Genomic DNA, 26,501 nt, shown 5'->3' on the forward strand with positions numbered 1-26,501 from the left:
CAGGACAAAGTAAGAAGTACCAACTCAGAGAGCATGTTTGTGTGGATGGGAAAGAAGCTGGACAGATGCGAAAAGGGAACGAGACAGATTAAATTAATAACTATAATGTTGTAAAGCCCATCAAGATGAGTGTTGCAGCAGTTTATTGTTGAATATACTTTCTCTGGTTCTGTGTTTTCCCTTCCAGTCAAGACCACCCAATCCCACCTGCCTCAATTGATAGGACATACTCTGCATTTTCATGACCTGACGCTTTCTCCTGCTTACATGAACTTCAAATCCGTGGTAGCTCCACTGACTTTGAAAGTAAATGTATAACTTTATAAACAAGGTAGGTCAGAAACAAGAAGCAACCTTGCTGCTGCAGCAGGCTGCTCAGCAAGGGCCAGTTTCTTTCCCTTCCGTGATAACTACAGTACAAGACAATTTGCACTGGTGTCACTGCGATTCTCACAAGTGCTCCGGATCTCCGGTGCCTCTCACCCTTGTTTATCACCGAGCAGCAGCAGAATATACTCCTGGTTGGTTTGGTGGTGTGATGAGTCATTCTTCTGCACAGCTGAGAGAACTCAGGCCTGTACTTCTGGGGTATAAAATGACTGATAAGCAATTCTGCCTTTCTCCAGCTCTCAGATGTAACTGAGATATGGAAGGATGAGGTTTCAGCTTCGTGGCTCTGTTCCTGGTCTCTGGCCTTTCACTGTATGCAAACTTGCGGTCTCACTGCTCAGGGAGTTGATTTCTTCAGAAATTCTTTGGAGATTCAAAGTGCAAATAGGACAGCACGCTAAGTTCTGTCCCTGAACTGATCGTGAAAAATTCAAATAAGTGGATGGGAAAGTCTTTAACTTCTTTGTTTGCTTCCAAAAGGCATTTTCTTCAATCTGGCATGATAAGGCAAGAACTGCTTTTGTTGTTCGGACAAGCAATCATTCATCCAGCTCTCAAAACCCTATTTGAAGAGACTCAATCATCCATCCCGCCCAACAGCAAGGTGTCAGCTTCAAGATTACAGGCAACGATGGACAGGTTTTGGTGTCTCCTGGCACCTTCTGGATTGATCTTGAGAAGACAGTGGAGAGAACTGTGATGGCAAAGAGGTCAGGTTAAAGACAGCCTGGCAAACCAACAGTAAATTGGAAGGTCACTGATGACCTGTCCCTCTCAGGAACGAAAGGCTTGTTGAGGCAGGGAGTTCCCCCATGGTACCAGTAAATAATTAAGACTACGCATTGGTGTGGCTGGGGTCATGTTTCTCTGCAGAAGAAAGAGCTGAGTGGGGCTTAAACTAAGCAACAACAAGGTGAGTAATGCAGATTCTTATGCTAACAAGAAAGCGTTTCCACAGAGGAAGTGGAGTCAGTAAGGAAAGATAAAGGATAGTCCTCCACAGAAGATTCAAACTGCTCCAGATTTATTTATTTTTAAGGATGGTTTGTATAACAAACATGGACCTTCAGGAAGAGCAACATGTAAAGGTTGCTGACCTTTAAATGAGGTATGGCAGATGGTTGAAGAAAGTCAGCCAGTGAAACCACACCAGCCATGAGACAATGAGAAAACAGACAGGTACAGAAAAAATAATTGTTTGATGCATTTTTGAGGGGGAAGTTCTAACTGTTTAAGCATCTGCTTGATGAAAGATAACCACCTGCTCAAGACCAGGCCTGTGGAGGGCGGTGGACTGGAGGCTGCTTGTGGGCAGAGGATACACCAAATGTACAGCAGAGACCTGGCGATGCTGCAGGTCAGGGGACAAACCAGGTCATGGGGGGACATCAGTGAATGCACAGGTGCACCTGGGACCATCGGTACTGTGAGACAAAGAAAGGCAACAAGTTTTCCAAAACGTAAGTATTTTCTGAGAAGGTGTTTTGCTTCGCTTTTAAACAACTGGTTTCGCTCCAAAATCCTTCTGTTTCTTAACAATATCAGGCACCATCCAGACCACATTTTTATTGATCTATTGTATATTTGCATCTTACAGCACACATTTCTAATATCTGAGAATGTGAATTTGAAATGGCAAAATTACAGCAATAAATTTACAAAAGGTTACTGGCATCAGTCCACATCCAGTACAGCTTGTCTTAAAGGAGCAGATTGAAAACCAGTTATGTGGTTGCAATAACACTGAATGTTTTGATGACAGAAAATGCAGAGTGAATCACTGCTGACTCTGCGTGCCCTCTCGCTCCAAACAGTGATATATTTAATTATTTTTGAGTGAGTAGATAGAACAGACTGGGAAACTCCTGAGATTTTGGAGAGCTGAGGGTTGTGCGTGAGAAGGTGCAGATGCACACCTACTGCAGCTCTCCTACTGGCAGGACTTTGTTCATCTGTTCATCAGCAGGACTGAGCTCAAATGTTTAAATATCCTAGCATGTTAAAGAAAACACTTGTGATTTTCGTGGTTAAAAATTGTGGGCTTTAGCAGTTACAGAGGAATAAAACCAAAAATACTGTGAAAGTCAAGCAGAATCCTGTGCCTGGGGTTAACTGCTAACCCATGTCCTGCTCTTTTTTGTTTGGAAAATGTGTTTCTCAGCTGTTGTTGCAGGGCCTGGATGGTGATTTTGTTGAAGGCAACGGGAAGAGTATCTTCAGTGGATCAGAATCCGGCCTTATTTCTGCTTGCCCCAGGCAAAATGGGAAATTATCCTTTGTATTTTTTTTTCATATTCCTGAAAGTTCTCAAGCCAGCATTGTATGGTTTTCCTCCTTATTTCCCTTTGTTCCTATTTGAACATCTGTCTGAAGCAGTGTATTACATACTAATTTGTTCTGAGGTGTTTTTTTTTTTTTTGGCGTGGTTGGGTGTGATTACAGTCTTCCACTTCATTTTTGTTAATTTGCTTCATTTATTTGCTTTTGATCTTTTATTGGTCCTTATAGTATATGTGTGTGTGAGAAAGCGAGCAGGCATGTGTGCATGCAAAGAGGAAAGAATTCTGCAGTTACTCCTGCTCAGTCTGCCAGCGGTCTCTAGATACACTGTGCAGAGCTGGCAGCAGGGATCTTTGCTTATATCTGATGCTTGTACATGGGCTGGCATGAACCAGCAGCATCGGCAGGGCGCTCCCAGTGTTCCCAGTGCTCTCTGGCTGGTCACCCAGTGCCCTGGTGCAGACTGGAGGCAGGGGACAGGTCCTGTGTCAGCACTAGGGTAGGACAGAAATGCATGGAGCACAAGCTTGAGCTCTAAGTTTACAGGACATCATAAATGTGTCCTTAGTGCTTATTATTTTCCTGGCGTATTATTTAGAAGGAAGTACTGTCCTACAGGCCTGGCTGGTTCCCTAGATGCTAATATGCTGTAAACAAAAAGTCATGTAGTTTTGACAGGAGCCTCTTGGAAGCAATTGTTCTTGACAAGGTATGACATAAAGAAATTTCAAGAATTCCAGCCAAATGAACTAGAAATGTTTTGATGGAAAATAATTTCAAATAGTTTAGCAGTGGGTTGTTTGCTGTCAGTTGGACTTGATTGGAGATATAAAGAAAATTGTGACTTTGAATGTTATCTAATAAACTAATTGCTCATTCTTTTGACAAAAAGAGGAGGGGAAAGGAAAGGGGAAAGGAAAGGAAAGGAAAGGGGAAAGGAAAGGAAAGGAAAGGAAAGGAAAGGAAAGGAAAGGGGAAAGGAAAGGAAAGGAAAGGGGAAAGGAAAGGAAAGGAAAGGAAAGGAAAGGAAAGGGGAAAGGAAAGGAAAGGGGAAAGGAAAGGGGAAAGGAAAGGAAAGGGGAAAGGAAAGGAAAGGGGAAAGGAAAGGAAAGGGGAAAGGAAAGGAAAGGAAAGGGGAAAGGAAAGGAAAGGGGAAAGGAAAGGAAAGGAAAGGAAAGGAAAGGAAAGGAAAGGAAAGGAAAGGAAAGGAAAGGAAAGGAAAGGAAAGGAAAGGAAAGGAAAGGAAAGGAAAGGAAAGGAAAGGAAAGGAAGAGTGCAGGTCTCAGAAACATGCTGTTATTTACTGAAGCTACTTTTTTTTTTTTTTTAGCTGGTACTTTTCTGGTGCCTTATTGCAAATGAAAAGTGGAATCTTTTTATTTTGCTTTACTTCCACTTTGAGCCAGATGAAAACAAACCCCTTTGGCCTGTGCCGAGGCAGTAGAACAGGGCGAAGCCGTGGTGCTGCCATCCCGACCAGCCCAGCCCTGCGGTGGGTCTCGCACTGAGACACCACAACCGAATGGTCTGGAACGGCCTCATGACTCCATCATTCTCACACCCAGCTGTCCTTTAATCTCTGTTCGGAATAAAAATACGCAAGATCACAAGCTACCGTGCTGGAAAGCTGCATCTGAGGTGTTCTGCTGTCCTGCGGTGCGGGCAGGGACCGTGGTCCAGCACGAGTCCTCTCGGTGTGGGGAGACCCAGGTGGGGCTCCAAAAGCCTGCGTGAAGCAGGACATGTGTGTGCCGCTCTCTGCTGCTCTGACCGGTGGGCTGGTCGCTGGGGTAGGGGCTGTTGATTGGCTTTCCGCATCAGCAGTCGTTCGGTGCTCCTGGTGGAGAGACTGTGGGTCAAACATCTCCCGTGATGCTCTCTTTGCTGTGTGGCATCTGCAGGCTACAGGAAGCACTGTAAATAGTTGTATTGCAAATTGAAATAAATACCTAAGTACTGCTTCTCAGCATCCAGCACTGATCTGCGATCCTTGCAGGCTGTCAGTGTGTCGTGGCAAGAGGAAGGCTCACACAGCCCCGAGCATCGTCCCGGAGCAGGGGCTGCTCAGCTGCCCCGCTTGTCTTCTGCAGAGGGACACATCTGTCTGCTGCTCTTGCATTGGATTCTCCTCCCTCCGGATACCGTACGCAGGGTAGTGTGGCTGTGGCAGAGGAAGAGTTTCACCTTTCCTTTCATTCCCTATCCTTCCTATCATAGAGTATGTTGATACATGTGTTTGCCTAGATCCTTTCCTGTAAAGATGGAGGGTAAAACTCTCCATCACATGTCATCGTTGTCTATAATTACTGTTCTGTCATTGTCCTGGAGAGGAGCTGCTTCTGTCACCCCATCATCAGCTTTCTTCTCATCTTTTTGAAGCTTCACTTTCTCTTGCAGGTACCCAGGAACAGACTGATGATAGACTCTGTGATGTTTTTTGATCTTTCCCCTCATACCCTTGGATCTTGCTCACCAATCTTCCTTGCCTTTCTGTCATTGCTAATAAATTTTCTGTCTGTTAATGTTATCTGTATGTTAATATCCCTACAGGAAAAGATACTGTTGTAGCAAATACTAATTTCAGAGTCAAGAGACATCACCTTGGTTTGGCTGGAGTGTGTTCTTTTAGCAATAGCAGTCCACACAAGTCCTCCAGGTACAAGTCTGCAGTGTTTAATGGGCAGTTAAATGGAATGATGCTGATGGAGATGTTGAGCTTATTTAGTAACAGGCTTGTATTTCTATAACTATTGTTAGTGGCCTTTGCTACAAACAGATTTGTATATTTTAGCTCTATTTAGCTATGGTCAATAAGATGCATTCTGGCCCTGCTATTGTTCTGTTTCTCAGGCAATGTTAGTCCCTGTTATTCCTTTTTTCTTGACGTATTTTAAATAAATATTATAAGAATATGTTTGATTTGTACCACCTCATCTAGAACCTTTTAAAATTCCTTCTCAAACTAAAAGCATACCACTGCTTGAAGAAAAATAAGCACAGTACCCTTATCACTCTGGTACTGTTTTCTTCTAAAATATCTCCCATTTGGAAGTCTTTACTGTAATAACTGGGATATGAACACAAAGGCTGGAATTTTCCCAAATAAGAAAGCTTTAAGACATAATTTCTTAGTACAAAAGCTTCTTTTTTGTTAAATTATATATAAGTATTTTCAGCAGGACCTCCTATGCACAACTATGCGGTGAACGTTCGTTTTTGCAATATCAGCTGAAAAGTATGCCTTCAACACCGTTTGTATTAATGTCACTGTTACGAACAAATCTTTCTTTATAGAGGGTGAGCCAGAAGTATATAGTCAGAGATACGTGCACAAAAGGCGTATCTGCTTTTTATTTTCAGGATCATCACTCTCCGTTCTCACCTCTTTGAAGATCACTGTGCAGGAACGCAAGCCCTGGATTACAGCTTGGAGAAGAGCACAGGTTGGACATGAACGCATTTTCCCCACACAAATGGGGATGCACTCATCTGTTCAATCGGTGATCCTGCCAACTCTGCGGACTCAGGGTCTTTATTTTTTTGCCCCCTTCTGCACCTTTATATCCATATCAAGAAGAATGAAATCCATCCCATTCTTCAAAAGAAAAATCTGCAGCTATAACATGTCACTAACAGCTACAGCTGAGATTTTTCAGAGGAGATTTCGGTGGGATTTGGGTGCCTGACTGCCCCAAATTCTTTTGGAAACCCTAGTCTAATAGTCCTCTGTGGGGGTGTAAAAACTGCCTTCTGTGAGGGAATGTTCCTTTTTGTTTTGCACCCCCAGGCCAGCCAGGACTCAGCACCTCAAGCCAACCAGAAGTGGCATTTCCAGCCCCCCTGCTCACAAAAGGACACGTTTGTGCCCCCTGCCAGCTCTGGTGCCCTTCGGCTCCGGGAGAAGCAACTTCAGGATCACACCACTGCTCGGGTCAGTCGCTCTGAAATATTTGGGTTTGCCTTGCCATTGCCAGTGTTCCTAAAACACTGATGGGACTGCAGTCACTAAGCTTTTTATAGCTCTATTCTGTGTAAGTTAGGTGGGTTTTTCTGTCAGTTTCCCATGAAATTTTTGTAAAGGGTGTATAAGAAATGCCTGATCCAATGAAGAAAATACCAACTGATACATTTGCTTTTCGCCATACATACAGAGTTTAATTTAGCAGAGAGAAGCAACTAAGAATCAAGTATTGTTATGGTAAAATTCTTCCTTTCATCTGAAGCTATATGTGATCCCATAATACATCCAAATGTGCATGATTGTTTGTTAGAAAGTGAAAATTTTAATTAACAGTGTGGCCAGCTCTGAGTTTCACTCTCTGCCATTATCTCAGTGTATTGGGTTTTGCGTAACATGAGCATTCAGAATGAAAACCTGCATGAAATCTTCCAACTGTGAATGCCTTTTCCTTGTAAGAATTTGCTGTGAATCTCTGGAAACTTGCTAAGTCCCCAGGGGGATAAGAATTCACAGATCTAACTAACCCTGAGGGTCATGTTATCACACAGATTAACTATTCTCAACCAATTTCTGAAATTCATTAGACGGTTAAGGCTTTCTATCAACATTAGTAATGTGTACTTCCGTTTTCTACTTATTTGTCCTTAAACATATTTATTAGACCCCCGACACACAGTGACTCTCCTTCCTCTTATTAATCAGTTTCTCACATGTCCCTGAAGAAGCATCTCAATTTCACATATTCAGCTAATTATTCTTCTAATAATAATACTGTCAGTAGACAGTACCACACATTGGAATACATAGTGCTATTCCACAGCATCGCATTTGGAGAAACAGGATCAATACTTATTTGTTTTTCAACCCTGATAAAGTTTGTTTTACAGAATAAAGTAAGAGGTGTAACATTTCCCAGAAGTTAGCAATGCCAGTGATTGTGTTATAGCCTTAAAGTTGGGATTCTGTAGGAAGCCACCGAAAGTCAAATTCATCCAAACAAGGATTTTTATAATATCCAAATCTCATCTAAGGTCTTTCCTGGTTAAACTGGTGTATGCTGTGGACAATGGTTGCATATTAAAGTGGCCAGCACATTTGGGGTGAATCCCATTAGCTACCTATTTTTTGTGAAAGTAAAATCTCACAGGAGGGTTGCCTATAAATAAAAGGCTGGAGGAGGCTTCGTGTGTCATCTCTGGGTAATACAGACACCAGAACATGTGATGTCCAAAACTAATTTATCAAGCTGATCTGAAAGCAAATAAGGGCTTGTTTGGAGGTTTAGGGTTTTTTGTTGGTTTGGGGTTTTGTACTGTCATAGAACCTCCCTGTTCTGATGGTTTAGGAGCTTGTATTAGTTTCCAGGTATTCATGACTCGTTTACATCTGCTGCTTCTTATGCCAGCATTATCCTATAATTCCCAACCCATAAATTGAAATACCAGCTATGGGAAAAACTCAGCTTACCCACTGGCCCTGTAGTAAGGAACAAGTTGAAATGCCTCTGGGTACGAAGAGCATGAGGGTGCCTGGGAGGATGGCCCAGGTGACGCTCACTCTTATACCTAGGGAAACAGCTCTGAAGGAAAGTTTTATTCCTTCCCAAGCAACTAGGGCATAAATATTTTTCTCTTCCAGAAAGCTTCTGCAAAACGATAGTCTGCTTTTACACCAAACCATTTAATAAGTTTAATTAAATGGAAGCTTATGATAATTAAACCAAAAGCCTAAGGGCCCTGTTCTGTGAGGACTTACTCCTTGCATAAGACCAATTTCCATATAATTTAGACAACAAAATAGCGGAACAGTGCTCTGCCATCTAATTTATATGAAATTGGTATTCTCCAACCCAGATTTATATTACACCGTAAACACACTTCTTGTATCTTAACAGAAGTGAAATAGCTCCAGTACAAGTATTGGAGCAGAAGAGAAAGAAAAGATTTTTAAAAGGGAACCCTCCCCTTTTTTACAAAAAAACAAACCTGAATGCGCAAATTAAACCGTAATCTGATAAACTCTGCATGAGGATCAAATATCCTTAAACAAATTCTCTAACATAGCGGGTACTTTTAGATTCTTCTTTCATAACAAATTTGCATATTTACTACTTCTGGGTGTTTTCTTGAACTAATGCTTGTGATCAATGCTAGAGAAAAACCCACGCTCTGTATTTTGGAATTCTTTACCGTCTCCCTGAGTGTCCCAAAGGAACAGTACCGTGCATTATCTCCTCCACCACCTGTATTTTTATTGCACTTCAAAACACAGCTCCAGTACTACAAAGAATCGATGGGGCCTGATTCTTCACTACTTTACTCCAACTTTGCACAGCCCACTACAGACAAAGCCATTTCTCTTGCTTACAGCTGAAACGGTGGGGAAAGTCGCCAACCCCCCACCAGCAGGAAAGAATAAGCAGTTTTTGGTTCTCTCCCCATCCCCTCCTGCAGACACAGGCACCAGAGGGGGAACAGGGACCCTTTCTATCTCCTTTGCTCCCATGTGCAGCACAGCTGATAACTGAGACCTTGGTATTTGGTGGCTTTACTGCACAAGCTGCTCTGTTTTGGGACTTTTTTTAGTTTTTTAAAGAGACTGAATTTGGCGGGTTCCCCTTGCAGAGAGAGGTTCATTTGGTGCCCTGTCTTCTTCCAAAGGAAAGCAGAGGTCCCACGTTGAGGGAAGCTATATGTATAATAGCTGGAGAAAAGGTGAAAACATTCTTTTGAGCAGGCTGGACACCAAACACTCCTCTGCGCAGCTCTTCCCTATTAGATGTTGGTGATTAATTGCTCAGGGTTAGAAGATAACCAGGTCAGAGCCTTATGAGATATACACTTCCCACTGACAGTAAATAGTAGACACACGTATCTGAAGTCTATTTGTAGAAGCAGTAGAGCAACATCATCTCGTGTACTGTAAATGAGTTTATCATTTTAGTTTACGATGCCCATGCCTCTATTTCTAAACCTTCAAGACACTGAGGTGCACAACTCTGACCTGCTGTTTTGCTTGCACTACAGAGTAAATGCAAAGCCCAGGGGTTAAAACTCAGCCCAGATGAGCCAGAATTATCCCTTGTAAGACAAGGCATCTGGAAGATCTCACCCCATTGATGACTGTTTTACCTATTGGTGGGCTTTGACCCAAGCACACAGAGAAGCGTTGCATCCTGAGGGCCGTTTTTGACAGCACCAAACACGGAAACCTCTTTTCTTTACAGTCCTCAAAAGTGGCTTACAAAATATCTAAAGTATTCAAAATCTGTGACCTTTACCTCCAGGCAGAGGCTCCGTCATGGTGATCTATGTCTCTGTGGGCTTAAGGCCAGCTTACCACAACACATCCCCCAAAACCACCTGCGGGCTGGGGCTGCTGGAGAGGAGTAGGTGACTGCTGGAGGGCCCTCACCTGGGGATGCACCCGGCAAACCGCGTCAGCAGGTATGATTCAAGGTCTTTTTCTTTATTGATATTTAAAGCCTAGAACAGCAGAAAGCCAGACTCTCTGAGGAACCCATGTACCATGTCACACCGTGGTGTTTTTTATAGGGGAGATGCACATGGAACTGTCCTTTCCTGTGGGACAAGGGTCTGGCTCACCTTGGAGGTACCTAGATGTGTTTCCTCCCAGGAGGACTGTGCAGACCTGGGACTGGGTGCAGCAGGGACCGAGCTGGAGAGGCAGGTTGTGCTGCCCATCTGTTCTCCACCTCTCCCAAGGAAAAGGCCATGGGAGACAAGTTCAGCCTGTGCCTCAGAGCGTGATCCTGGCTTGTGGGCTGCCAGCTGCCCCTGGGCAGCATCTGTGTTGTTTGGTGTTTATGTCGATTTTAAAATAAACAAACAAGTAGAAATTGTTAAAGGCAGAAATGGGTTTGTTTCATTTCCCTGAATGTTTTCCTCAGCAAGGCATGGTCATTCGCCATTGCGTTTTTCCCAGGGTTACATCAGAAGGTACCAACAGTATGAATACTACCGTTTTTCACAGGAGTTAACTTCCCACCCTGTTATATTTACAACTGGGATAGCTTCTTAATATTATTAGCAAGTTTGCCTTTTCTTAATTTGACTCATGAGTTTTTAAGGTTAGAAATGTTCTTGGAGTAGACCACCATATTAGAACCTGAACCCGTTTTAAGGTTTTGTACCCAAAACTGAACCTAGATATGAAATTCGTATGCTGAGCCTTCTGTGTGCAGTGCTGAGTGCTATAGATGCAGCATTCAACCTTCTGCAACCATTATGGGAAATACTAGTATTAATTTATTGTAAGAACACTTCTGTGGAGGTCTGAGCTAGGTTTTCATGCTTTTGAATAGATTCATGATTAACAGGAAAATTTGTAAGCCCTAATGTCCAGAACACACAAATCTCTTATGTTCTGTGCTGCTGTAGATGTGGTCCTGGGATCCCCCACACACTCAACAGAAAGCAAAAAAGAGATTTACACCTCAGTTACAAAAGTCAGAGAGGAAACTTTAATATTCCTACCATGTTTTGCTGATGATGGAAGGTCCACATTTCAGACCAAGCTCAGGCCCTGTGTAAGTGTATATAACTTTCAGAGATACCAATAATATCTCCTCCCCCTTACGTCAAGTCTGAATTTGGCCCATAGTATTCGTTAAAAGGCCTAGAAAAACACCGACTTATCTTACAAGAGCAAAATAGTTCAATACAAATGAGAAATGGAATAGGCAGTGAACAGAGATGTGCAGAACTGAGTTTCTGGGCAAAAAGCAGTGCTGGTCGCATCCTGCCCAGCTCCGGGTCCAAACATCTGCTTTCAGATGTATTTCCTTAACCTGAGTGTACCAAGTAAAGTAAAAAAAAAAGTCATCTTAGTTCACATGCAGCACTGAGATTCCAAACCCCCATGATAAATAATGTACAAAGGCGCGAAAGTACAGCTCTGTTTGTGCTGGGCCTCTCGTTAGGGAGATGTGAGGGACGAGGAGCAAACGCTGCTGCAGAGCTGTGGCCCGTGTGGGGGTGACAAGGGATCAGCAGCGCCCAGGAGGTCGCAGGGCACATGGAGCCCCTCTCCATGGGCAGTATCTCATGTCCTGGCACCTCGTGCACACAGAGCCTGCTTTCTAATGTCGTTACCTTGCTGTTATTTTATACTTCCGTCCCAAAAAGCTTCAAAGTCTATTTTTTTTTTAACATATATTTATTAAAACTTTCTCGCACTATTCAAAAGAATATTTGAATGGCCACTCGAAACCCCGCTGCCTAATGACTGCCGACTTGCCGAAGAAAGGAGGCGAGGGAGGCTTTGCTTTGCGGGGTGGGGGGAGAGAAAATAAAGAGAAATCGGCCCAGCTTCAAAGGATGCATTTCCATAATTGCCCTGTAACTTTGGCAAAATAAATCTGAAGGGCTGAGAAAAGCGCAATCTCTCAGATGAGTGCACTACAAAAGCCCCAGAGATCCCCAGTCCCACTTGTTACCATTCTAATTCAGTGAGAGAATTCGGTCCCTAACCTCGGTAACAAAAGCCATGAAATCACCGTCCTCCCATTCCGATAGCCCGTTCCCAAAGAATAAGACCTTATCCTGCCTTTGTCTCCGTCCTGCCCACGGACACTCGGTACAAGTCAGGGTAGCATTAGGGGGAAGAACAACTGGGAGAGGTTTTTCCAGACCGATAATTTAAACGCAGCGTCTCGGGTCCTCAGTTGCAAAGATATGTGTTCCAACATAGCAGGGAAGATGGGGTCTGGTGCTGACTTATTTTATTGTCACAACAAGCGCTTTTTGTAGTATGTATCTAGTTGAATTTCCATAGAATCTGTCTAAACTTCTCAAATGGAACACGCACACGAGGGTTACGTAGTTCTTTTCCTTAGAAAAGGGAAATTATCCTCAACTGATTCTAGGATTTAACATTTGTCCTCAGTACGTGATCTTTACAAAAGCAATAATAGTAACTATAGATAAAATTTAAGGAGAAAGTGTCTGAAGTGGTTTTGCTGTCACAGCTACAGACCCAACTTTGTAATTCCTTAGTGAAAAAATGACTGCTGAATGTGAATAGTCGGTCTTTTACAGCAAAGGCCCAATCTCCCGTCATTTGGCCCCTCTCTGACTTTTTTATTTTCTCAATAAGACGAGCTTTTGTGGCGATGTTCAGTATGGACAATCAGGACAGCCTTATAAAGGGATTGAGAAGGGCACACAAAGGGCCGCGGCAGCATCAAAGCCGGCCTGGCAGCACAATAGAGATGACATTTTTACATCCCAGGGCTGGGGCGGGCAGGGACTGAATACTGTGTCCATAGCAGTGTCAGTAAACAATGAGCAAAGTGGGAAAGGGGTGAAAACACAAGTCAAAATCTTTTTATTGAAGCCCCCTACACATTCATTGGGCATTTTCAGCCCTGCATTTGAAAGGTCTTCCATTTACTTACTCTCCAGATTCTCCTATTTAACTAACTGACTGATGATGGCTCCATTTTGATATCCGAAGAAAAGAATGGGAATTCTTCCTGATGTGAATATATTAATTCATGAGATTTAATTGCATTTTATTGGCAGCGAAGAAAATATGAGCTGCGTGGTGCTGTTCTTAAAGGGACTCTGCCATCTTTAACACCACATTTAAGAACCGTGTTTAAGAAGCACGGGCTTTACCTGCAGTACCAGTCCTGCCTCTTGTTCTCAGAAGCAATGTTTTTATTTTAGTTTGCCACTTTCCTCCATTTAGTTTATTTATTTTTGTTTTGCATAACAAAACTAGGCTGGAGTGTTGTGTTGTTTCTGGCTGATTTCTCCTTCCATTTCTTGCGCCCAAGCACAAGGTCTCAGTGTGGTGCAAAGTACCAACAGGGAAAGTTTAAAAATGGAGGATTTATAATATAATAACCCTGGACATTCCACCAATTCAGGTAACCTTAGTGACTACACCAGATGCCAAGAGGGCAGCCATGAGCACTAAAACTTGCTTTTCCTGGCTTTTTTTTTTTTTTCCCGGGAATTACATTAAAACATTTCTGTTAGTATTGGACTATGATTTAGTACACCAGAGGAAACCTGTCTATCAAGCATAAATTTCTGACATAGTCTTCTGTAGGAACCGCTTGCAGAAGGCTCCATCTGAGAGCACCAGCATTCGCACCGCTGTTCAATACCCATCTCGAGTGTCCTTTTTCATTAAATTATTTTGGAATGGGGCTCGTCTAATCTAGAGAAGCTTGCGCTTTACCTCTCTTGGAGGTAGGTTAGGCTGCAACAGAGCAAATTGATGTTTTACTCCTTGTATCTAATTTCACATTACATCTATGTTTTTAGGCACTTAAATTTTACTGCTAAGGTATCTTGAGTATTGCATAGTCCAGTGTGAATTATACTAACGATTGCTGAGAAATTCAATAGCGTGACTCATATATTTGAGAGAGACAGACATGTTTTCCTTTCACTGTTTTGCTTGAGAATAAGTATAATATTAATGTATTAAAACCTCAGTTTTATGCATACTCAGTAAAGTAATTTTATTCTAGCCTGGCTAGCTGGCCTACTGACATGCATTTTCACCACTGCTAAAAATAATGAGGAATCCAAGTGACACACATTTATGGCTAGGAGTGCCATCAGATCCCTTGACCTAATTGAGCATGCCTACACACCTTAGAGTGTTTTGCATAACCAACCTAGACAGCAGGAACATTTCCAACCAGATTGATTGACATATTTTATTTCTAACTTAAGCTTAATCATGACCAAGAATGATTCATTTATACCTTTCAAACTTTAGGAATTGACACAGGAGACAACCAAGCTGCAGACTCCAGAGTAAGCAATCATGTAAAGGAAAAAATATATATTAATAGAGTTTATTAACCCACTTAGCTGCTGAGGTTGATGTAATAAAATGGATTAATTAGCTGGTAGGGGAGTTACTTTATTTTATAAATAAATGTCAAACTGGATTTTTTGCAGGAAAGGTTTTGTCCTAAATCACTTTTCCATTAAACATTTCTCTGAAGTCGTGTACAAAACCTGGAGAAGGTACTGGAAGGTGCAGGTTGATTTTTATTTTAATAAAGCAACTGGACAAGAGCTCATCTCCCAGCAATAAACAAATTGACTCTCAAACTGAGACAGTTCTCAGCTTTTAAGGCATAAACTGCCTTCAAATAAGTATCAGTGGTTTCCACGCACCGTGTCTTAAACAGAAACAAAGCCTAATAGAATAGTCTGTAATAAAAGCGCTATTTCCAGCATGTGTGTGAGTGGCTGCTCTACGCTGAAAATGTCCTTTAGCACTTTTTAACCATATTCTCTAGTGTGTCAGCAAAGAGACTCCATCAGAGTATTTAACATTGCTGGGAGCAAAGGAATAAAGTGGAGTCACTGTTGATTATTACTCATTAGCCACAAGGACATCCACTTAACATGTGAATAAATGAATGACACCATGTCCTAATGGAAATGGCCTCAGTGTACCTTTAAGCAAAATGTTGTTTAATATCTTCCATTTGCTGAATAGTAAAGAGGCCTGTTGGACATGCATAGTTAGCAAGCAGCCATTGTTGCTTTGTTCCAATTGCAGCATTTAATAAAAAAAAATGTTGTCTTTGACTGCAGCAAAGACGGGGCTCATGACTGCGGGTGGCAGCACGGCCTCATCCTCATGCTGCAAATTCACAGTGTCACTGGCACCCTAAAGGGTTAATACCCATAAAGCAAATGAAGCCTTAGAAGGTACATGTTCTTCATTATTCTGCTTTACATTCAAACATATAAAACAAAGAACATCTGATATCTTTATTGGTTTTCTTAGATAAAACACAAGCAAGCTATAAGCCCTAATTTTCTTATTACCATTTGTTAACAAGGAAGATAACACCCTCAAAAGTACTTGATTAGGACTCGCTTTGATTTGTATCTTGTTATGATTTCCAGGGCATATATTTTTGTATTATTCCTTTAGTACACTGATAGTTCTGATCAAAGTGATAAAAAGAGGTATTTTTAAAGTGTAAATATTAACCATACAGGTAAACCACACAAACCAAGCGGCATCTTGAACGCTGCCATGCTGAAGCACGCTTTGGGAAACAAATCCTAGCTGAGGTATCCGTCACTCTCGGGGAAGCTGGTAGGCTGGGCTGGAGGAGCCCTTTTGCCCTCAAACCCTTGCAGCAATAACTTGTATCATTCGCAACTTTTTCCCTTTTTTTTTTTTTCTACAATATAGCTACTGAGAACAGCTGCAGATATAGCATTAAGTATGTTTGCTATATCACATAGCTAAATACCCATGATTAGAATCCATACTGGAATACATCTGGGGATAAATCAGCTTTAACTATCTAATGAAAACAACAGCAAGCGCGCTAGCTCACATGAAAGATTTGGGGGGTTATTTTAACGCATGGTCTGTTGCCTGATTATGAAAACTGTGCTGGATCTTTTCCTCACTCTTGTATTTTTGCCTGCGTAACAGCAAACTGTGCTGGAGGCAGCTCGCTGGTGTTTCTCAGCTCCCAGGGCTTCCTCCTGTCTCGTCCCTGGGCTGCGATGGGCACTCTGGCTGTGGTGAGTGGGAAGCCTGACACAGTGGCTACACCCAGCACAGCTCCCAGCACAAGTGAGGCTGACAAGTTGGAAGTCTCTTTCTCCTGCCTCCTCCTCCTCACCGGCGCTTCCTCCGGCCGGCCCTGCGCAGACAGGGAGCGAGCGGGGGATGATTACATCAATCAGTGTCAGGTCTGGGAGCTGTGATTTATGAATATGCATAATGAGCTCTCACCTTTGAGAAGGACTAGCTAGGGAGATAATTGATTAGACAGGAAAAGAGCAGCCAACAGAGAGGGGGAGAGGCCTCTCTGCGCCGTCTCGGGCAGGCCTGGCTGGGGCTCCAGCGAGGCTGTCACGCTGCGAGAGTGATTCTAAAAAAAAATATAGGAGTAGGATTTTTTAACGTTTTGTTGAAACACGCATAACAAAATGCTTCCTCACAAAATTAATGGGAATTTTCTCCACATTAAGGAAGCCAGGCAGGCACAAAGGCTTCTTTCCCCTCTCAGGGAAACCAAGTTTTCACTTCCAGAAGCCAAAGGGGCAGCTTTCCCATGGCCGCCACGCAGCCGCTGCTGCTGCGGGAGCATCCCCACGGTCAGGGCGAAGGGAGAGGGCTCTGCTGCGAAGGCAAAGGAGCCTTTAATAGAGGTGGAAAGCTGGGGGACGCAATTGTTTCCTCATCGTGGTCTCATTATTTTCTTCCATTCCCTTTAAGCATCTCTCTGGCCACTGTGTGAAAGTTTCTATGGAAAACGCACCAGGATGTCCAGAGGAAGGGGAGGTGGAAATTTGCCTCTAGCTTTCTCTCCCCCTACCCCTCCCATTTTACATGCCATTAATCTTTTTTTTTTTTTTTTATCTTCAGCAAGAATTGAGTAGAAGAAAAAGCAGGGATGCAAAGTGTAGAGACACTGGGTAAAATTTACATGAGAAACAATCTGTTTTCTAACCACCCACCCACAGACTTTCCCCTCTTTTCAGGAGCCCATTGGAGCGAAAGAGGGGGAACAGTTCCTGGCAGAAGGACAGAGCTGCGATGAGGCAAACGCTGTTTCCAGGGTGAGCTGTGACCAGAGAGGATGTATAGGGAAAGGAAAGGGATATGGGGGAAAGAAAGCAGAGATCGCAACACTGCCGCAAACCTTGCCGGTCTCATAATGCCTGCCAGGAGGAATATTAATTGTGAAATATTAAAACACATATATAAAATGCGTGTGCACACACGTATATATATATAGTGTAAACATATACATATATATAAATCTTATCACTTACAAATGCCTAGGATTTAAAATGTAGTTTATCGGCCTAGTGCAACCCAATCCTATAAATAATACATTCCTATCACTATGACCTCAAAATGTCAATACCACGCAGCCCTGCACATTTGCATATCTTGTACTGTCTAAACTTGAAGCATGTCAGCTATGTGCTTCTGTTTGTACTTTAACTTCATTTTAACTCTTGCTTCCTAGCTCTGAGCACCCTCCCCCCTCCATAGTGTCTGTCACCAAAATGAGAAAAGCACCAGCTATTTAATCACCACCTCAGTAATTATGCCATTTCCAGGACTGTAAGGAGAGGAAGGGTGGGGGGCACACTCCCCCCCCAACAGAGATGTTAAAGTCCCTGGGAGCAAAAGCAGGAGTGGGCCAGCCCGTGGGCTCTACCTGCCCAAGCTGCCCCCTCCAGCTGAGGGGCGCAGGGATGGGCACGGCCGTCCGCGGGCACCGATTGCTGATGGATAATCGGGAAGAGGGGAGGAAAGGGGAGGTGGAAGAAGCTCCCGTCCCCCCCATACAATCGCCCTGGGATGGTTTTCATCTGACTGCGAGGCGGGAGGGGGCCGGGGCCGCCCGGAGCGGCCGGACCTCTCCCGGATCTGGCCAATTCTCAGCACTTTGCGCAGGAAACGAAGCTACAAGTTCTCGAGGCCGCGGATCGGCTTCGGGCGGGACGGAGAAGCTGCAGGTCCCGGAGCCGGAGCCCGGCGGGGCAGCCCGGGGGGGCAGCAGGACGGACGGGCAGTTCGTCCGGAGCGGAGCGGAGCTCCCTGCTGGGAGTGCGCCGCCGCGCCTCTATTCTCGGTGCCGCCGGTTGGGACGGTAACTCTTGCTCGGCGGCAAACCCGCGGGAACGGGTTGCAGGGGGGGGATATCCCCAGCCCCGGCGCCCCCTCCCCGCGGTCTCGGTCAGCCCCTGTCTCTCTCAGCGGCACAGCGGACCCGAGGGGAGCCTTCCCCCCCGCCCAAAACTGCCCCCCTGGGACGCACTCGGAGGGGAGGAGAAATAACGCAGCTCCGATCCCGACCCGCTGTGGCAATGACGACCCCCGAAGTTTCCTTTCAATTAACCCCTCCCGCGCTCCGCTCTACCACCGGGCTCCGAGGGGGCGGGGGATCAATAGCCGACACCCGGTAATAAGGTCCTCGGGGGGCGATGGATCACCGCCGGGCCTCTGCCGGCTGCCCCCGGGCTCCCCCCCGGCGCCATCCCCGGCTTCCCTGGGGCAGGGCGCTGTCCCCAGATCCGCACACGGAGTCGCAATCCCCGCTCCCCCCACCCCGCCTCCGGCACCACCGGGACGACGATGCCTGCAGGGGGCGCTGCGGCTCCAGCGTTCGGCCGCGGGAAGGGCCGTGCGCCCACCCGCCCGGCCCCGCCGCTGCCTCTGCCCGGCCCGGCCGCGCTGCCCGGCGGCGCCCGGACACCGCGAACACCCGCTCCACCTCCGGGCGGCCCCGGCCCGCGCTCCGCCCGAGGATGCGCCACTCTCGCCGCGGTCCCAGCGCGGCCTCGCCTGCCGCGGAAAAACAAGTCACCGGCGGGGACGGGAGGGGGTAAGAGTAGGAGAAAAAAATAATTCCAGAGGTGGGAAAAGAGAGTGTAGTCAAAGTGGCAACAGTTTATTTATTAGCCAAAAATATATACTTTCTTGTACAATTTGGTTCACACATATGTACATTTTTACTGTATGTACAAAAACAAACAACAACAACAAAAAAATCGAAACACCTAATCCTCACTGGACTTCCAAAAACCTCACAAACTCTGCTAATCCAGATGATATTACAGAAGCGGGTATTTTTTTTTTCCTTTTTAGTTTTAATATACAGACATGCTTACAAGTTGTAACTATACAGAGATTTCTTTTTACAATCATTACAACAACAATAAAAAATTAACTATGATGATGACAACGCCGATAGAACCATAGCGGCATCAAGTTGGTTCTGGGGCCTGGAAAAAAATGACACAGAAAAAAAATATTTAATAGGATTTCTAGTTAGATTGTGATGGCACAATATATTTAAGTGTAGGTAGCACTACTTTTGTTGTTGTTGTTGTTATTTTTTTAAAAAAATAGATTTCTAAATATAAAAAGTTTTCAGAGTGAGTTATAGGAAATTTATTTAGCTACAAAAATACCACGGGCCCGATCCCCGTGGTTTCAATCAATCAAAAGAGTAATTGATTTCAGCGACTGCTACGCCAGACTCGGAACAGCAAGGCTCAGTCTCTCAAGTTTTCATACTAGCTGTGGTTTTTTATTTTAATTTATTGTTTTCCCACTGCCGCTGTATTTGTCCCTCATGCTCCGCGGCACCGGCGGTTGCTATTGGCGTCCCGGGCAGGCCGGGCCGGTGGTGCTCGGGGGAAAGGCCGGCACCGGCTGCTCCCGCCTGCCTGGCCAGAGCCGAGCCGAGCCGAGGCACAACAGCCGCACCGCCCGGCCCCGCCACCGCAGCCCGGCCTGCCCTGGGCACAGCTCCCGAGTTCCGGAAGAGAGAACAGTAAAAATATATAAATATCAGAATAACCCACTACGCACGCAGAGAAAGAATAAGAAACCGCCCTGGAAAGGGAACTAAAGAAGCGGAGAAAATAAGCTAACCATTTACAACTCCCTCTATATATCCTTAGGAGACTGAGGAAGCAATCTCTTACCGCCTCTGCACTGGCTGGAAAGCTGTCTTTATTAACTTTTTCTCTACTTCCAAGGCACTAGATCGATCTAAAAAGAGAAGAAACAAAGGAAACAAAAAAAAAGTTCCTTTATAGCCCCCGTTTTATTTCCCCACATCCCTGAATTAAACCTCTAGACTTAAGATCTCTTCTTAGCAAGTTGCAAATACGGAAAAACGACTGCTTTGCTGCAGGAGTGACCGTCAAAAGGAAAACAAACCAGCCCCGGAACAAGCCTTACGGCCGGGTCCTTCCCACAAAGACGATTTGAGCACCAACAACAACAGCAACAAAAATTATCTCCGTCGGAGGAAGGTAATTCTCGGGGTTTGAGACTAACCGGACGAGGAGGTCCCCCCACTGCCGCCGCCCCGGGGGCCCCGCGGCCGCCCGCCCGCCGCCACCTGCGCCCCGACGGCTGCGCCGGGCCGGGGGCACCGTGAGAAAACCGCGGGAACGGCGCCCCCCGGCCTCGGCCCCTCGCACAAGGTCCCGCAGGGCCTCCCGCGCCGCTCCGCGCCGCACTGCGCAGCACCGCCGAACCCCCGCGGTGCCGTCGGCCCGTCCCGTCCCCGCCGCGTCCCTCAGCGGTCACCTGCTCCGGTGGGCTCCGCGCTCTGCGCCTGATCCGCGGGCCGCGGGAAGGTGGCGGCGGCGGAGGGGGGGGCGGCAGGGGTGGCCCCCAGCCCCAGCAGGTGGGGAGTGTTCAGTAAGGCCAGCGGGTGAGGGGCCGGGTGGTGGTGGGCCGGGAAGGCGCGGTTGGTCCAGTTGGGAAACTTGCCCAGAGGGCAGGAGGAGACGAGTCTGTGGGGTGGCGGGGGGGGCAGCGGCAACGGCTGGGGGCCGGTCGCCGGAGGGGAGCCGCCGCCGGGAGACTTGCGGGGGTTGTCCGGGCTGGTGGCCGTCTCAGCCAGCGACCAGATCTTGGGCTTCGGCAGGGTGCCGGCCAAAGCGCCGTCCGTCGGAGAGGAGGCGGCGGAGGAGGAGGCGGAGGAAGGGGGCGAGAGGTGGTGCGGCGACGGCTGGAGAGGCGGCTTGAGGGGCTCCAGGCTTGCGGGGGCAGCGGTGGCAGGGGCGGGGAGCTCGCACTTGTGGTGGTGATGGTGGTGATGGTGGTGGAGGTGGTGGTGGCGGAGGTGGTGCGGCTCCCCCTCGGCGGCCTTGAGATAGCGCTCCTCAGAGCCGGGCAGGTCCTCGAAGCCCTCGGAGCCCTCCGAGTCCGTCTTGGAGTCGGAGTGCAGGAGATCGGCGTCCTGCAACTCGTCCTCCAGCTCGTCCTTATTACTCTCGATGTTCTCGGTGTCGATGTTCTCCAAGTCGATCTCCTCCTCGTCCTCCCTCTTGTCCTCTTCCCCCTCGTGGTCGCTCCCGTAGGAGTTGCCCTCCTCGTCCGTCCTGCTGCGGGGGGCCCAGGTCATTTTATTCTCCTTTTTAAGCCGCCGCCGCGCGTTCGCGAACCAGGTGGACACTTGGGTGAGAGTCATTTTGGTGATGATGGCCAGCATGATCTTCTCGCCCTTGGTGGGGTAGGGGTTTTTCCGGTGCTCGTTGAGCCAGGCCTTCAGAGTGCTGGTGCTCTCCCGGGTGGCGTTCTTGGGCCGCGACGGGTCCCCGAACTGGTACTGCCCGTAGGGGTAGAAGGCGGGATGGTGGTGGGGGAAGGCGGCGTGCTGCACCCCCGGGCTCTCCTTCAGCTCGTATTGGGCGCCCTGCAGCGAGAGGGAAGGGGCGGCCCGGCTGAGACGGCGCGGCGGGCCCGGCCCGGAGCCCCTCCGTCCCGCCGCCCCACTGCCGTTACCAGGAGCAGAGCTCGCTCGACACGAGCGCGGCGGCCGGGACGAGCTGCCTTCCCGTGCCGCCGCGCTCCCCAATCCCGGTCCCGCCGCCCCAGACACTCTCCAGCCCCGGTAGCTCGGGCCCGGCCGAGGCGGGCGGCCGGTGCCCGCGGGGTGCCCGGGCGGGAGGAGCGGCTCCCCAGGTGCGTGTGCGCGGAGGGGCCGCCGGCAGCCGGGGCCGCTCACTGCAGCCGTCAAGCCCTGCGGGAGGAGCTGGGGAAGCCGCGGGATCGCCGCTCCAACCCCGCACCTCTGCGGCAGCGCTCCCGGGGCCGGGCGGCGATAACGCCCCGTCTCCACTGACAGCCCTCCCGGCGTCTTCCCCTGCGGCCCCCCGGACCGATGCCCAGCGCGAACGGCGCCCCGACCGGCCCCATCCCGAGCGTCCCGGGCAGCGATCGGAGGGCCCCGGAGGGGCCTCTTACCAGCTGGGGGAAGATGGGCAGCTCGGCGGCGTAGGGCAGGAAGGCTCCGTAGCCCTGGGCGGCGGCGGCGTAGGGCGCGCCGTACATGGAGGAGAGCACGTTGGAGAGGGTCCCGGACGGGGCCAGCTCGGGGCCGCCGCGGGAGCCGCCGCTCCCCGGGCGCTCCGCCGGGTAAATCGGCCTGATGTACTGGTAGCCCAGCTGGGGGAAAGACATGGTGGGGGAGCGGGGGCAGGGGAGGGGGGAAGGAGGAGGAGGAGGGGGGGGAGAAGAGAGGAAGAAGGGAGAGAAAGGGGAGAAAGTAGCAGGGCCGGGAGCGGAGGAGGGAGTCGGGTCTCTCGCCCTCGCCGGCCGCCCGCACTTTCAGCGCCTCCCGCAAACTCCGGCAGACATGGGGGGGGGAAGCTGGGGGTGCGCGGAGGCCGCGGGCTCCCTCCTGTCCTCGGCCGCCGCGGTAAACGATCCGATCGCTTCTTTCTTCTCTCACTTTTCCTATTGATCTGAGTGGACCCGGGTCAGGTCCTAACAGATTGCCTGAGATTATTGGGACTCCGAGCTCTGATTGACATTTCTAGTCTCTCGCAAGCCCCTCCTATTTCTTTTAAGTCTCTCTCTCTCCCTCTGCCTCCCTCTCTCTCTCATGCCCAGAGCTCGCTCTCGCCGGGTTTGTCACTAGCTGTGTTTTTTTTTTTTCCTTCCCTAAATCTGTTTACTGACGTCGCGATCTTTTATTTGAGTTGCTTTCAAATCTCGTTTTAGCGATCGCCAATCAGTTGTGTGTTTTACAAAGGTTTAACCCTGCCTCATGGTATTCTAATTATATAGAGATAGATTTAGATATAATTTCTTTCATAGCCCCCCTCTCCCCCGGAGCATAGGAAGCCAGAGTGTCAGCTGTGAGCGGCACACGAGAGGGACAGGAAAAAGTTGTGACATTTAAAAATAAAGGCTACCCCCCCGGCCCAGTGCTCCTTTTCAGGTTTTCAAATTTACAGCCTTTCCTTGCCCGGGTTCATTTTGTTTTCTTTATTAAGATATTCCCTCCTTCCCTTCCCCCTCTCCAACCCTGGCGAGGGTTACATCTCCTAATATAGATTTAAAAGTCTACTAGATTTTTTTTTTTTAATTTGCATTTTCAGAGCTACCTTGAAAAATTTCCGAGTGTACTGAATCTTTAAGGAGTTCTCTACATTTTGTCTGGGCTAACAGTGGGCAGATACAGTGGAAAAGCTAAGTTAATTTTCCTCCTAATAAGGGACTTCAAAGAGTTGTAGGTCACAATTTTACATCAAAGGCAGAAAAGAAGGCAAATTAAAATCTTAACAAAGGAGAGACGGGAGCAGCCCTCTGGGCCATTAGTAAATAAGTGGTGTGAAAAAAGGGACAATGACAGGCACTGGAATTAAACTCATTAACACCTTTTTGTCTTGGTGCGAAATCTCTAATTAGGAAATTTATGATCATTTTGCTTATTCCCTCTGTTCTGAATCACTACAAGGCTTAGAAGGAAGTACCTGGTACGTGCAACATTTGCAAAGGGACCAGTGGTAAGGGCTTGTAAGGAGCTATTGGGAAGGAGTCAAGATACGTTTTAATTACCTAATAAGATTTTTTTTTTTTTAATGGCCAACACATTTTAAATGACTGTTTGCCTTTTTTTATTTTTCAGCCGTCCCCCCCACTCACCCCCTCCCCCCGAAACCAGCGTGTGACTTGCAATTTAGCCTTTTCAGAGTAGTTAAAATACAGTTCAATCACGGCTCGTCTTTGGCAAGCGCCGGCATGTCCTGCTCCGCTACGGCCGGGCGGAGGGAGGGAAACCGAAAATGTTCATCCGACCTGTGGGGCTGGGATTGCGGGCAGGGGAGAGGGGACCTCATCCTACCACCGTTATCCGCTTTCTTAAATACTCAGTGTTTCAATTTTTTTAAAAAGTTGGAAAGGTCTTTTGAGTAGTTAAGACTGGAGGAGAGCTGTTTAAGCATATTCCCCTCTTTTCCTAAATACTCTCTGGATTTATTGCCTTTAAAATATGATTTAGGTACAATATAACCACTGTGCCCACAGTATGGATTTTTATAACTACATTTCTTTTAAAATGAAATTCATGTCAGATTATGCAGTTAAAGGAATCGACCTTGACAGCTTGCCATAATAAAACTATATCAGCTTGTAATAAATGCGGATTATAGCAAAGCAAGCTCCAGAATTAAAATTCCCTGAATCAATATATGAAAATCTGTAGGAAACATCTCTAATCGTATTAAGTTCATCTTTATAGCATTTCCTATCTGCTAATCTAGTGCAAAAACAACTCTGGGTTGGAGGAATTTATTTTTTTCTATTCAACGTTGCTCCTGTGATAGCTTTTGATAGCATAATGCAAGGGAGATAACAATATTAAATTCAGTTATAAGTTTATTTCTTTCTAATTCAGGAGAAAAACAGGCAGCGAGCCCCACGTCCTGATTTGCTTTAAAGTTTTCTATAGGAAGCGCTCGGTTGGGACTAGGTGATATTGACGGGGTCGACGGAAAGTTTGGATGCAAACCACAAGTTTTAAAAAGATCTGCCTCGGAGAGAAAAGGGGCGAATATGAAAAATCGGAGAAGTCAGTCGCCGTTTGATGCAGTCGTGCTCGCCACGCTGGTGTTACGGTCGGGCAGGGGGTCACACGCGTGTCCCATGTAAAACCGGTCTCATCTTTTTGAGGGTGCACGTCTGGCACGGAGTGGCAAAGCTGGCGGGATTATTTTGTGATGTTTAATCAACAGCACAAGCAATACAAGTTGTTCCCCCGCGGGAGCCGCCGGCAGTAGCGGACAGGGCTGGGATGGGAGCGGCCAGGGCCATGCGGGAGCGGGGGATCCCCGTGGGGCTGCGTGGCAGGAGGGAGACGCGGGACGCGAGAAATTTATGGGTGCGAATGGATCCAGGTCAGAATGAGGGTGAGGGATGGTTTATTAATGGGAAAGAAACAGAGAGGAAACGTAGCCGGACCAAATGGACGGGAGGAGAAATCTGCAGGGATGCAGTTCTTGGCTGAGAGGGGAGGAAAAAAAAAAGCGGAGAAGACAGCAAACGGTGGGGGAGAAGCGGGAGAGATCTTCCCGGGGGCACGGTGGGGGTGTGGGAGCGATGTCCACGGCAGCGGAAGCGTCGCTGCGGGGACGGAACCAGCCCGGGGCCGGGAAGCGGCGGGTGCGAGGCGGGGAGCGGAGCCGGGCAGGGAGGGCGGGGGGGCTGCGGCGGGAGCGGAGCGGGGAAAGGAGTGAAGCCCTTTCCTTGCGGACAAAAAGCGAGCAGGAGGGAGAGTGAAGCCGAACGGGAGACGCTTTGCCTGGCTGGAGCCGAAGGGAGATGCGAAGGGGAGGCTGGTGCTCGTCCTCCGGGGCAGCCGGGGGGAACCGCGCCGGGCCCGACAGCCGCCGCCCCCGGGGGGAGCCGCGGCGGAGGAGCGCTCCTTGGCCGGACAGACACGTGTCTTCTGGCCGGGATCTGTCAAAGCTGAGAGAGCGGCTCCTGATTTATTACCCCAAACACACACACACGCACCCCCCCGCCCACCCGGCTGCCCGCCCTCCCTCCGGCCTCGCCTCCCTCCTCTCCCGGCAGGCTCAGACGGTCGCCGAGCTAAAACCAAACCTCCCTCCGGCTGCAGATGGGCTTCCCCGAGCCCGCAGCCGGCTCCGGGGCTACAGGGCGAGCCGCGCCGGGAGGAGGTGCACCGTCCGTGGGCAGCATCGCGCCCGCCCGGGCGCCCCTGGGACCCCAGTCCCGGTTCTCAGCGCTCACGCCCCACCGCGCCCCTCTCCGCCAGGTCACGGGCGGCGAAGGGGATCAGGGGACACGGCCCGGGAGGTGCTTCGGGCCGGGGGTGCCTGTCTCTGCCGCAGGGCCCTGCTGGGGAACCGGAGGCTGCCTGCCCGAAGGTGCGGGACAGCTGTCGGCGGGGCTGCGGGTTCCAGCAGGCTCCTGCCGGGCCCTGGGATGGCCGGGGTCGGGGCGGGGGGGAGCCCCGGAGTGCCGCAGCACACGCGGGGACGGGGCGCAGCCACCGGGGGAAGAGGGGGGTAAACAAACAAGTGGGATTAGGAGAAGGACCGCAGTT

General features: G+C 48.1%; 2 protein-coding genes across 6 annotated transcripts; one reads left to right on the top strand and one right to left on the bottom strand.

Moving 5' to 3' along the window:
- The first annotated feature begins 134 nt into the window (after positions 1-134).
- Positions 135-18,790, top strand: LOC139829079 (uncharacterized). 4 transcript variants are annotated; one of them, XM_071814490.1, is made up of 6 exons: positions 135-1,850; positions 5,221-5,326; positions 6,031-6,113; positions 6,458-6,601; positions 9,918-10,077; positions 10,186-10,448. In XM_071814490.1, exons 1-5 carry the CDS (start codon positions 1,637-1,639, stop codon positions 10,025-10,027), a joined length of 657 nt encoding a protein of 218 aa, XP_071670591.1. In that variant the 5' UTR covers positions 135-1,636; the 3' UTR covers positions 10,028-10,077; positions 10,186-10,448. The 4 variants fall into 4 exon arrangements, 3 of the variants coding, with proteins under 3 accessions (XP_071670591.1, XP_071670590.1, XP_071670592.1); XR_011741311.1 differs by lacking the exon at positions 10,186-10,448 and adding an exon at positions 17,146-18,790 and having other exon boundaries at positions 136-1,303; XM_071814489.1 differs by lacking the exon at positions 10,186-10,448 and adding an exon at positions 17,146-18,790 and having other exon boundaries at positions 136-1,850.
- Positions 18,791-19,049: 259 nt separating this feature from the next.
- IRX3 (iroquois homeobox 3) lies at positions 19,050-23,056 on the bottom strand. Of its 2 annotated transcripts, XM_065848653.2 has the most exons (4): positions 22,391-23,050; positions 20,726-21,839; positions 20,113-20,179; positions 19,050-19,404 (listed from the first exon to the last, which is right to left on the bottom strand). In XM_065848653.2, the coding sequence occupies exons 1-4, from the start codon at positions 22,604-22,606 to the stop codon at positions 19,350-19,352; spliced, it is 1,452 nt and encodes a 483-aa protein (XP_065704725.1). In that variant the 5' UTR covers positions 22,607-23,050; the 3' UTR covers positions 19,050-19,349. The 2 variants fall into 2 exon arrangements, with proteins under 2 accessions (XP_065704725.1, XP_065704726.1); XM_065848654.2 differs by lacking the exon at positions 20,113-20,179 and having other exon boundaries at positions 22,391-23,056.
- Between the last annotated feature and the right edge of the window lie 3,445 nt (positions 23,057-26,501).

Source organism: Patagioenas fasciata, chromosome 13 (genome assembly GCF_037038585.1).
Source record: "Patagioenas fasciata isolate bPatFas1 chromosome 13, bPatFas1.hap1, whole genome shotgun sequence".
Lineage (NCBI taxonomy): Eukaryota > Metazoa > Chordata > Aves > Columbiformes > Columbidae > Patagioenas > Patagioenas fasciata.